The sequence below is a fragment of the Melanerpes formicivorus genome, unplaced genomic scaffold (genome assembly GCF_026170545.1).
Source record: "Melanerpes formicivorus ecotype bairdi unplaced genomic scaffold, bMelFor1.0.p_v2 SCAF_4, whole genome shotgun sequence".
NCBI classification, from domain to species: domain Eukaryota; kingdom Metazoa; phylum Chordata; class Aves; order Piciformes; family Picidae; genus Melanerpes; species Melanerpes formicivorus.
This window is the reverse complement of record NW_027142356.1, coordinates 20,558,770-20,571,904: the sequence shown is the minus strand read 5'-3', so window position 1 is coordinate 20,571,904 and position 13,135 is coordinate 20,558,770. Positions and strand designations below refer to the sequence as shown.

At 37.6% G+C, this 13,135-nt stretch overlaps 1 protein-coding gene across 3 annotated transcripts in view; it reads left to right on the top strand.

Annotated features, from left to right (window-relative positions):
* FNIP2 (folliculin interacting protein 2) overlaps positions 1 to 9,509 on the top strand; it is a 48,074-nt gene extending 38,565 nt beyond the window's left edge. For all 3 annotated transcript variants that reach the window (XM_068137188.1, XM_068137187.1, XM_068137185.1), the window contains 3 exons: positions 648 to 848; positions 4,417 to 4,532; positions 5,684 to 9,509. In XM_068137188.1, the coding sequence (XP_067993289.1) occupies positions 648 to 848; positions 4,417 to 4,532; positions 5,684 to 5,762 (396 nt within the window). In that variant the 3' untranslated portion in view covers positions 5,763 to 9,509. The remainder of the gene's footprint in view (positions 1 to 647; positions 849 to 4,416; positions 4,533 to 5,683) is intronic.
* Positions 9,510 to 13,135: the final 3,626 nt, after the last annotated feature.

The window sequence follows — 13,135 nt, the reverse complement described above, 5'->3', positions numbered from 1 at the left end:
ACCTTGCCATGTTCCAAATTATACTTTAAATTTATAACTAAGCTTTCCCTAGAGTAACTATTACTTTAGTTTGCAGGTCTATATGTTTAGCTAGTAATTGTCAACAGCAATTAAAAATCATCCTGCTGGAATATGTTCATGTACTATGTGGAAAAAATGATGCCTATATATGTAATTTCTTAAACATCAGATTGGCCTTACAATACTGTCTCTCCATACATATCCCACTTTGTGCATGCTGAAATCCCTCACATATTTCTGAAACATTCAATATACTTTTGTGATCACTGGATCAGTGTAATTGTTACTCTTTTAATTTCGGAAGAAACTTACCTTTTCAGAGAAGGTGGAAGACTTGGGGGGGAAAAAACAAGTTAGAGCAGTGTTTTTGAAGCACTCTTTCAGCAAAATTAAATGCCTTGATTGAATTGACCGGTAAGACTTAACTGATGTTGCTGAAGGTAAACTCTGTCACTAAAGTTGGTATTCCTTGTCTTTGAGATGCTGCTGATTTCCTTTGGGACAAAGCCACTCGTTAGATGGATCAGTTGCTTATTCCCTACCTTCTGAAAAAAGAGGGACTTCAAACTAAGTTGTGGAAATGTGTGTGAAAGTGTCACAATCTTTGTATTTTGTATCTGTTGCAGCATCCAGTGCTAGATGAGCCCATAGCAGAAGCTGTCTGCATTATTGCAGACACCGATAAGTGGAATGTACAAGTAGCTACAAGCCAGAGAAAGATGATGGATAATATGAAGTTAGGCAAGGATGTTTTGGTTTCGAGTCAAGTATCCAGTTTATTGCAGTCCATTTTACAGCTTTACAAACTCAACGTCCCAGCTGATTTTGTAAGTATTCTGTTACTGGAAACTGACAAGAGTGGTAATTGCTTAGCTTTGATAGCAAATGCAGTGTCTCGTACACCGTGTTGCTATGCCAATGAACTAACGCCTGAAATAATGCAGAGTTGGTACAATGTAATTAAGAGAATGCATGCTACAGCCCAGGCACACATACTGCTTTATGTGTAGCTTGCCTCTAATAGACCTAATTAAAGTTGACTACACCAAAATATATATTCCAAAACTAAACTTGTTTGGGCAGTTATAGCATGGTCTTATTGTGTTTGATTAGGACTCTTAAACTTTCATTTTTCATTTATATAATCTCCATACTTCTCTGTTGTTGAGGCTTCTGTCTATCCAAGCCTCTTTCTAGCATACAACTTTCTGTTCTTGGGCATTCAAATACCATGCTGTCCTCCTGTCTCCCCCCAGATAATTCTAGCTTTGTGTGTTTATTTGACCCTTCTGTTTTATGCATGTTTTAGCCAATCCTGTCAGTAAGTGCTGTCTCAGTCTTGCCAGTATTGCTGTAGGATTGCTGGGAGGAGACTGAAACCTGAAAACACCTGGCAGTGGGTGGGTTGCCACAGGGGATGTTACTTTGTCATAGTGCATGCTCCCTATTCCACAACACTCTTCTCTGCCCTCATTAGTAGTGGAGTTCATCTTAGCTAATCAGTAATGCTGGTTTTGCTGATTACGACAGAATTGCCCACATATCTGCTAGTGGTAATTACAGTACATTTCTTACAGACACATGGTGATAGGCAAAGGGAGAGGGAGTATTTTTTTCAGTATTCACCTTTTTTCAATTAACAGAATTGATTTGTCCTTCTGCAGATCACCTTGAGAAACTTTGTAGGAAGCCTGTGTAAGGAGTGTGCTCACAGATGGAAAAGAAGATAGAGCTAAATACTAACAGTTGTAAATAGTATTAGTTGGCATTGTTTTGGATAGAATCAGTGGTATTGATTATGCTGCTTTCTTGAAGGCCAAGTGCTAGGCAAAATATGTGGGTACACTGTCAATGTTGCCTCTGGATTCTTCTGCCTATCAAAAAATATGCAACTTTGGTTGTGATTGTCCTAACACTTGCAAAGTCACACCTTAAATTCTGGCATTTTAAAACTGAACAGCTAATTCTGCAATTAGTGTTCACTCCAATATTGTCTTGGGGTTAATACATGTAATTTCTCTATGCTTTCTGTGATATGGGAGGAGTTTGGAGGTGGAATGTTTTTCAAAAAGGAGCAATGAAGTGGCAATGCCAATACTTTGTAAATGTATAGTCCACTTTAGAGACACTTTGATCCTTTTGTTGGTGGATTTTACATCTCTCTGCTGAAACAGAACCTTTGGTGAAGGAAGTTAAATGTTCCACTAAACTTTAGGGGAGAAATGTGACTTCTTTTATCATAGCGATTCTATTGCCTTAAATTTTAATGAAAACATACATACTGATAGCAATCAGACATGAGCATAATGCAGCATGACATTTCCTTTAGGAGTGCACATCTTTGTGTGCAATTACTGTTCAGATGAAGGTTTGGGGTTTTGTGGTGCAACAAAACACAGAACTCAGCCTAAAGACAGGATAGAAGACAATTGGTGGATATCTTTGCTGTGGTACTTCAGATTGCTGCCCATACTGTGGAGAGATTTGCCATACGCCAACTTGAGAGTAATGATTGCTATTGCTACATGTCAGCAACATGTCAAAAAGTTTAATTTTAAGGTGCTTTTCTAATTGTAGAAGTGACTGATTTATTTATTTTTTTTTTTAGTCAATGAGAAAAGCTGAAGAAACTAACAAAAAAACCTTATGTACCACATTTAGTGGAGACATTTTGAACAAAACGGATTCATGTATGGAGCTTAAGGGAGAAAATGTCTTTCAATTCTTGGGCATTCAGGAGGGGCAGATAATCTTACGTAGAGAATCTCATTTAGAATAATGTGGAATTCTTCCTTACTTGCTTCCTCACAACTTCAATCCATAGCCCTTCTGCACAAGTGCTGAAATTGAGATATATTGAATGCTATTTCATGAATTGCCTGTGTGCTCTTTTGAACCACTGAGGAATTGCTTATAGGCTTTTTGCATTAGGGTTACTTTTGATGGAAAAGATGTGTTTCTCTTTGGATTAGAATCAGAAGTGTTATGATTATAATTACTTGAGTGAAAACTTGCCTAAAGCAAATAGATCAAATTACTCAAAAAAAGCTTTTGCCTTTCCTCCACTGGTGGCTACTATGTAACATATTTCTTAAAATATCTCTTTGCCGTCCATAATTAAGTGCAGATATAAGCTCAGAGAATCATTAAGAATCTTCATCTTTCTCTAGACAATCAGAAAAATACATGGTAGACTGCCTATAAGCACAAGTATTTTTTTTTCCTCATTATTTCTAATTAGAAAACCTCATTTCACAGGGTCTCATTTCTAATACTTAAGGGTTTTATTCAACTTGAGAAGTACATTGGACAGTGGTCTGAAGCTGTTTGCTGCTGCTGTTTCTATTTGCTGTCTTTGCCTGCCAGATGACTATGCATTAGATAATGTGAAGTTCTGCACACGCTTCTTGCTTTCATCTCACGGAGTCTGCAGAGCTGAACTAATGTAACTTTTTTGAAGTGGTCAGTCCTGTGGAAAGGAGGAATATATCAAATTGAATGTATCTTTTGTCCTAGAAAAAAAAAACCTTGAAAAGACATCCTACCTACTCACCTTGTGAAGACATCCTACCAACTCACCTTGTCTTACCAAAAAACCCCCTCTCTATCTTTGAAGCTAAGGTTCATCTGCTTTCCTGCAGTTGGTGTATGAGAAATTAACATGCATCACATGACTGTATTTAAAAATAGTATGTATTTCTGGCATGGTACTACTGCAAGAAAAGGGGTGTGATTCAATTGGTATTTCAATTTGAATTACTAACTTTTGGCGAACAGCATCAATGTTTAAACAGTTTTAACCTAGATGTACATAGAACTAATAAATACCTACCAAGTACTTGTAACCTAGCTTGTACAGAAAAGTAGTGAGCAAAAGGGCTGTAGATTTATGGTGACTGCTAATGGTGTCTTTTAGTTCCTTAGTTCCTTGAATGAATTCCTAGAATTAGTGCGCTAAATGAAGAAAATATTGTCTGAAGAGACTCTTTCAGTAAAAATACTACTGACTTATAAAATGATGTCTTGATCCATGCATTCTGGTTTGATTGAGTAAGGTGTGTTTAATGTCTTTGAACATGGTTAAAACTAAGCCAACAAACACTGTGGCTGACTTGAGTGGAAAATGGGATGTGCAGTTTGTGCAACAAACTTGCTGCCCAGGAAAGCTGAAGCTCCAGTACTCCGAGGGGGTTCCCCAATGAGGAGGGGGTAGTGTAACTTTTTATGTTGCTAGCACAGCTGTAACAAAACCAATTGCCTCTTCCAGATTTTGTAATTGAGATTTATCTTGAAAGGTGCTCTAGTTAAGATAGAAGCTAAAATGATATGCTTACATGTCTGTAAAATTTGCATGCAATTGCTAAAGCTGTTCTGTGGTTTTTGGTCTGTTTACAGTGCATAATGCATCTTGAGGATAGACTACAAGAGATGTATCTCAAAAGCAAAATGCTTTCAGAATATCTTCGAGGACATACAAGAGTGCATGTAAAAGAACTAGGAATAGTACTGGGGTGAGTATTGCAGGTATTGTTTTAAATGAATGGCAAAACTTGGGGCAATTTTTCTTTTCAGTTTTTGAATGTTTACATGTCATTCCCATGAGGTCATGTTTTTTATGTTTAACACTCTCTTCTTTCGTGTACCCATAAAGCTAAAACCCAGGTTCTTCTGAGCCATCTGGAAATAAGGATGAGAGACAGGTCTAAAGCAGAACAAATTACTTGTCCTTCCTAGATCTTCAGAATGAAGAAAATGTTTGGTCATTAGAGGCTGTCCATGTATTCATACATACCTTGTTTTCTTAATGAAAGCTTTATACCAACAAGTACTTAAGAATTTTTGGGAAGTTGGTGGTGCAGTTATATCTTGAGGGAAGAGGAGTTCTCAATAATCAGTTGTAGGAAAGTGGACAGGTGTCCTGTTTGGCAGCTTATCTTCTAAAAATAGTTATTGATTTGCATACAGCTTTAGGGATACAACTGCTAACAGCAGAGAAGGGGAAAGATGTGACTAAACATTTGCAAGAAGACGGGTTTTGTCAGTGTAGGAAAAAACTAGTGTATTCAGACTGCTCAATATTTCATTCTGAGAAAAGTAGCTCTAATAGCAAAACCCTGAAATAAGCACCTTTGTGTGTATAAATGCATATGTACGTCCTGCAACAATACATTTGGAAATGGACCATTGGGGTTGAGGGACTTTCTTGGTTACCTTTTTTGCAGAATAATTCCAGCTTTTGTTCATTTTTGGTAAGAAACTGCTACTGTATGGTGAACTGAGTTACATTCAAAACATGGAATTCATATCCTTCCGTGAGCTGATGTTTAGTTCTTTCTTAAACTGGGCTTATTTGTGCCTACTATTGCGCCTACTTAGGACTATAACCTAAGATTTATGGCTCAGCAATGATTAAAAGGTTTTAGTCAAACCACAAAATCTAATACTGCATTTTGACTTAAATGGTAGTATACTTCATGGTTTTAAATATTCTTACCTATCTTTACTGGTATGAGTAATGGCAATAAGTAATAATTAAAGAATGAACTCAGTTATAGCAAGACATTTCCAGTTTCTTTAAAGCAGATGAAGAATACCTTTCTGTGTTTCTCTCTTGTGAAGGTGACTGTATATTTTAAAGTCTGTCTCTTTTTTTAATTTCTAGGATTGAATCCAATGACTTGCCTTTGTTGGCTGCTATAGCAAGTACTCATTCCCCATATGTTGCTCAAATACTCTTATAAATTGAAATCTCAGGATAGTCATTACCTTAAAGTCAAATAAAGAAAATGGGAATGTCGAATGAAGAACAGAGGTGCCAAACACCGGTAAAGGGGAGACTGAGGAAAGCAGGTGATGACTGTACCTTTTGCCACCTTCCAATTCTGATTTCAACTGAATGTTTTATTGGAGGACTTCAGTTTACATAATGTAAAAGGCATTCAGGTTTTTCCTACAATCTCACTTTTCTTAATCAAGAAAATGACAGCATTCTTGCATTTTATTTTTATTTGAAGGACAAAAGTTAACACTATGTGGCAGACCTGGAGCTGCTATCCAAAACGCTGCTCAAAACCATGAAGTAACAGTTAAAAGAACAAGCGGGTTAGAATGAATTTTGTAATATTATGCTTGTGTGTGGTGTATGTTGGTTGCTTTTTTCTTGGGGGGGAGGAAGAGAATCTGTAAACTATGTATATAGCATTCCTGTACACAAGTGGATAATGAATTTACTGCAAAGCATATGCATGATTTTGTGTAGTAATGGGCTCAGAACAAGAAACCTGTTTTCAGCAGCCAAATGTTATGTGCGATGGAGGTGTACGTGATGTTATGTGACTTTCTTCTTTTAAGGACCAGAGATTATGAAAGCTGTGGCTTCTCCTGTTTTAATGAGGAGGCATTCAAATGAGCCCATGGCTGGAAGTGGACTTCTGAGGGATTTTATGGGAAAGCCTTACGGAATTTCTACTACAAGTTTACATTTGTTGCTGATGCAACTTCACTGAGTCTTTCAAGTTTCTGTATGACTGTAGTCCTGGGATCTAAACTTGTGTCTTGGTGTCATGAAGTATTACTATCTCTGAGAAGTATGGATTTAACCAACTTCTGTGTGATACCAGTGCTGTTAGTGCATGTCTGCTCACCCAGCTGGCACAAACTGAAGACAGTCTTATTGGGGAAATAAAAGACAACAAACAACCCCTCACCAAACCTTTAGTCAAAAGTATTACTTCTGTCCAGATACTAGTTGTCATTCTTTAGTAGAAAACAAAATAAAATTTAAAAAGGAGCATTGTTTGAAGTAAAATTAAATGTAGGGGGGCAAACCCCAATATTTGATATTATTATGAATGTTTGCAGTGACCCTTTTTGATTCTACAGAAATCTTGAACTATCATCTGGGTGCCTTTCCTTAATAGATAACTACTCTGAGACCAGAAACTACTTCTTCACTACTTGATACTGGCCTTTGGTGTTTCTAGAAAGCAAAATGAAATTTTGTATTTTACTGTTTTCACATGCTTGATAACGTGAATGTAAAAACAAAAAACCAGACACAACTTTTTTTTTTTGCATAAAGCACTGTTAAGCTGGATATGAAACTATGGACCAGACTGAGGAGAGAACAAAGGATGGAAATGAACTTCTTAAAGAAACTGAAAACTCAATGTTGGATCATTCTGTTGTGAGACAGCATGAATGAGATCTCCAAAACTGTCAACATGCAAGCAATTTGCCAACAGCACAATTGCTTCAGAGTAGTGAATTCTAGTAAGAAATTCTTGGTCACCAGCTGTGAGTTCTCCTTGTTGGTGATTGCAGATTTTTAATGCTGAAGGGACATGCTTTTATTAAGTGGTTTTATTTCCTACTACCTTGATGTTTGGACTTTTCTACAGTAAACTTTCAATAATTCGAAATAATGAAATGTGCATATTGTGAGTTGTTTAAATGTGATGGGATTCTTAATTCATCTTGTGTTGCTTTTTGAGGGAAACAAGTAGACTGACCTACTGTGAAGAGAGGTTGTTTCAAAATAGAGGGATACTTTTAAGATTCTGATGTGGCTCTTTTAAAGGAGTTCCTTCTATACTGAGTTTTAAACCTGACATTCCAGTTGTTTCTCTTATCACATTTTTATACTTGTCCCTAGTATTCTGCCTAAAAAAGGCTAAAATCCTTTCTATGGTTCAGGTTTTCTCCTACTGCTTATAGTTAAAAGCAAACTTTTCATATCTTTGGTCTGTGAGTCTTATCTGATGGAAAATAAACTTACCTCTGCATATAGGTGTTAGGAGATACCACTCTATTCCACAAGGTTAAGACAAAGTAAGAACCATAGAGCAAGTCACATGTTCTGTGATGGAGAACACATGCATGCACATGTGTAAGACTATGGAACTGCTTCCCTGATTGTATATAGAAATCCTGATGTACTTTATTTCATGTCACTCTTAAATAGAAGCTGAGTTCATTAAAAGTCAATTCTAGTTCTCTTAAAGTATTAGTTGGCTTTTTATCTGAACAGGCTGACAATTCTCTAAAGAGATACGTGCTAATGTAGAACTATGTGCTTTTGTTATCATAGAGTGTACAAAGGAAGTCAAAGGTCAGCAGTGTTCAGTGGTGTCAAGACTAATACCACAATCAGTAATATCTGATTTTATTGCATCAACTATTTAAACAAAATTAAAATCCTTCTTTTGGTAAGACATCAAATTACTTTAGGGGTGTCATGTGAGCCAATGGTCAAAAGCACTTGGATTTTCTTCAGCCAAGGCTAAAACTTTATAGTTTTTGCTGCTTTCTCTAACTTTTTGCTGCTCTTCAGAAATTACATGATGAACTATCTTTGTTCTCAGTTTTAGTTTTGAGGGAAGGAAAATCCAAAAAGAGGCTTTAGACTAAAGGAAGTTAAATACATATTTTCCCCTCTACCAAATGTACTACCTCAGTTGACAGGATTCCACCTTCTAGGGCTTTTTGGTTTTTGATTCTTAAGTCTTTAACTTGGTTTTTGGTAGCATCTTGCTGTTTATGTAGATTAGTGTGGCATGACAGAGCAGTAAGTATTTACAGATGTGTTAGTTATCTTTAGAGCATGTTTCTGTTTTTATTTTATTAGAATGAAAAGTGATATGAATGTACAGAAATGTTTCAAAATTGGTAATGTAGCTTCATTTTCAAATATTCCAAAGTTGGTTTTATCAGTATTATGTAGGCTTTTGTAAACTTAAATACATGCTTTCTTAGTTAAGTGGGAGTGCACAGTCTTTCCAAATCCCACATAGATGTAGTTTACACAGTGCAGTTTAAAGAATGTAGGCTGTTTTTCAGGCACAACTAAATCTTCATCCACAGATGGGAGGAATGAACTGCTGAATTGTAGTATTCCATCTAAATAAATTCTTTAACCCCACATGATACCAAGAGCTAAACATTTTAAATAGGTATTCTCTGAACTAACACATACAGCTCCATTCTGCCCACAAGAAATTATCAGAGGCTGATTCTTCAGTTCACCTTTGTAGTAACATCCTTCAGACTTATATATTGGTGTTATCCACTCCTTACTATATGCATCTTTATTCTAAAACTAAAAAAACCCTTTTCCGCTACACCAAGCTCTTGTGTATAAAGTTTACACAAAATAATCAGCCTTCCCCTTCAGTTAAAAGGACCCAATGCAAAATCAAGTCTGAACTGCTGAATATACTCTATACTTTTTCTTAGGTTTTGATTTTGTTTGCTTGGTTTCTTTTTTTTGAGGTCAAGTGGGCTAATTTGACATACATACCAGGTTTTCCATTGTAGAAAAAGAAGTGTGTGTTGCTATTGCATGTTTGAAGAGCATAAGCTTTTTTAGGAATGACTGACTACCGATGTCAAACTTTTGTTTGTTTTTTTTTCCTTACAGTTGTTTATGTATGCTTTCAGTTTGGTCTATTTCTTTGCTATATTTGGTGCAATAAACTTCCTGAAATGAACTGAGGTGATATTTGGTATCTTTTTTAAAACTTTTGAAATGGCTGCGCTGCTTGTCCCTGACATCTAATAGTGCACAGACATCTGGTAACCCCTTAATGGAGTAAATGTTGCAAGAAATGTCTAGCAGAAAGGCTTCACAAAACTCTGAACTTGATTGAACATTACTAGCATCTTTGAAAGCTTTGCTCCACTTGTATGTGAACAGGAGTTCCTACAGTGTGAAAACTGACTACAAAAATTAATGGAAAGGGATGACACTAACTGTGGTCCCTGCAGAGGTTCCACAGAGCTGTGTGGCTGGCACTTACCTCTTTTCATTCATTTGAGCTATCTGGAAAATGTATTGCTGTATATATCATCCTTGTTGAGTAATTTCTACAATTGGATATGAGTGACACCTTCTGTCTACCAGATTATGAACTGTTTGGTAGTCTCGACATGAAGGTGTCTTTATAAAGCCTTCAATTTGTGTCAAATTCTCTATGACCTGGATTTCTGTTTCATGGCCTGCAGTTTGCTGGGAAGTCCGTGGAATAGAAATGAAGATGTTATCAACTGTGATTGTGCTGAACGTTCTTGAACAGGTCTGAGGTATAGTCTGATTTGTAAGATGTAAGCACTTCTTACCTATAGATGGAAAGGTTTGAGGTTTGCTTGTTGGCCAGGCTAAAAGGATTAAGAAATGGAAAAACAAAACAAAACAAAAAACCACCCAACTTCAGGAACATTGGCATGAAGGACTTTTCCCAGTGCTCTGAGTACAGCTTCTGGCTTTCTGGTCTTGCTGCAGTAATTATCAGCTCTGGAGCATTTGGAAAGCAATTATTTATTTTCTTATGCTCAGAGGTGCTAAATGCCAGTGTGTGCACAATAAGGAGAAATGTCTGCTGTGTTGTTGAAGACTACTGTGCAATTTGTGCTCCTGTTAATACTCTTGCACAATGGTGACCTGATAGGGAGGTTAACCAGATTTTGTGTTTAGGAGAACTAAACTATTTTAGTGTGAAAAGCACGTCAAACAGTGGTCCTGTGGTGAACCATAACCTCATTCCATCTCCCTGCAAAATTTTATAGCTTCCTCCCTTTTTCTAAGGTTGTGCTTTCATGACAAGGCTCAAAACGATTTAATAGCTAACCCCTTTAACAAGGTGAAGACCCTGCCATGCTGCCCTCTCTATCTAGCTACATCTGCAGGTTGGTTATGCTGTGGCTAGCTGTGTTGCTTATCAAATCAGTCATAGTGAGATGCAGCATGTTTACAGGAAAAAGAGCTGCTGATGGTTGTCTACTGGGTTAACAAGTTCAATTCAGCTCAGTAAGTCCTAGTGTAAGGGTACAGGAAGAGATGGGACCCTTCAACTAGGAACACAAAAAAAGAGTGAGACTGCTCCAACCCCTGATCTATTTTGTACTTCTTGGCTATTGGACTGTCTCAGCAGTTTGTATAGGCCAGCAGCTGGGGCTTCTGCTCAGGCTTTGTAAGACTGTGGAGCTCTTCTGCTCTGATTTTGCTACTTTAGAAAAGAATTGTAGTTAAGCTTCTGGTCATATCAATCGGTTTAACTTCTCTCTAAAGAATACCTAGCCAATCTCTTTCAGAATTCGTATGACTGGGGCTGTGGCAGGTTACCAAGAGGCAGGTGCACAGGCTGAACAGTATAAAATGGGCAAATGGTGGAAATCCGTATTAATAAATACTTGTGTGTTATGGCTGAGAGGGTCTGCCAAGGAGCTTTTAGAACTGATAGCTGCAAAAGAGGAAAATAATGACTAGATTTAAAAAACTTGACCTTTGCAGTTGAATTCTATCATTTCTTCAAAAGATGTGACTTGAAATAGTATGAATATTAATGGTGAGCTACTGATTTTACTATGTTTCTTCATATAAATGGCAAAGAGAATCACAGAACTGACGAAGAGATTCTTGTATGTAATGAGGAGTTCAAGGCCACAGCAGGTGTAAGTAGAACATGCATCTGAGTGACAAAACAGAAGACTGTAACCTCTAAGGCTTCTGATACCATATAAAATTAGCTTAAATGCCCACATGCTAGTAATTCACATGCTGGGAAATTTCTCTTATAATAGTTGCAGTCAGTTGCCTGTCTGGCCAGATCCCAAAGCTAAAATAGTTCAAGCAATGCAAGTGCAGTAGCATTTTGTCTCGAAATCCGAAAGGTCGACACAAGGCCAAGTGGAACCTCACAAAATGATGTTTGAGAGAGAGCAGACTCCTGAGCAAGGAGTTTCCCACCAAGGAACAAAGCTTCTACTCCTACAGCCAAAGAAATGTTTGCAGTTATGAAAATATGAATTGATACTTAGGTCTGCTTGAGATCTTCCCAGGGAGCGGTTGTGCTGCAGATGAAGAAGGAGGAGTCAAGGGCTGAGATATTTGGCTCACAAAAAGATATTTGCCTTTCTGTTGGCTTGCATTCCACCTCTGTATGTAACTGTTTTATTTTTCCAAATAGGTCCTTTAATTTTAGCTTTCTTTTACTACCCCATTTCTCCCCACTCTCTCATGTTGTTGTCACGTAAATGTTTTCATTTTTTATTTTCTACAGGATTGTATAACTTTTTTCCTTTTGTTTGTTTGTTTTTAAGATCTGCATAGATGTGCCAGACTTCAGATGGAAAAATCTCCTGAAATTGTTCACTTGAGCTTTGAACACTGGAGAGATTTTTGAGGTGGTCATTTTTTGTTGACCTAGTTGTGACTTCTCAGAGCACACAACTTTTTTTGACCTTAAACCATGACCGCCCCGTGAGCAATGTGAAATTAAAAATCACATTTCCAAACCATCAGCTCCTTCTGCCCTCTATGAGGTGGTGGCATTACAGTCATGGTGCAAGCACTTTCATTCTTCAAGTTTGTTTCTAACAGAGAAAACAGACCTTGCTTTTTGATTTGGTAAGGAGGGGGGCATGAGATGCCCAAATCATTGAGGCCTGTTTGCTGTGTGGGTGAAGGCAGCCTTCCTGGATGCCCACATCCCAGGCCAGTCTGATTCATGCGTTGTGGCCTTGTTGTTCAAGAGTATGGGGAGCAGTCTGCCTGGGCAGGGGTAAAACAAGAATGGAACTAGTGCTGAAAAAAATTGAACTGTTTCCCTTTGCCCCACTGTTTACCATAATTGCACTTCTGTCAGTCTCCTGTGAGGGTTTGATGTCCCTAACATGAAAGGGTGACTGAATCTCAAGGCTTGCCAAGCAGGGTCCTCTGCATGCTTACGTGATGTGACTGCTAAAGAGAGCATGGGACTGTCTTATGTCAGCACAGTACAACTGGGGACACAATTTAGACACCAAAGATTCAAGTGAGTTTATCAGACCTCTGGTATTTAAACCTTCTGTATTAGACCTCACTATGGTCACACCCTAAAGTTAGGCAGCCAACTCTGTTTTTCCATGTGCCATTTCATTCCCACAAGAATGCTGTTGCTGCTTCTGTTGCTCAGTAGTGAGTAAACACCAAAAGCATAAGATGCTAAGTCCGTTTTTAATGTTGCTAAATAAATTCTGAGTGTCATAGGTTATTCATTGGCTAGTGGGAGCTGTGCATTATTATAGGCTTGAATTCAGCTCTGAAAAAGCCCCTGTGGCTTTTCAGGTGTAAATGGCT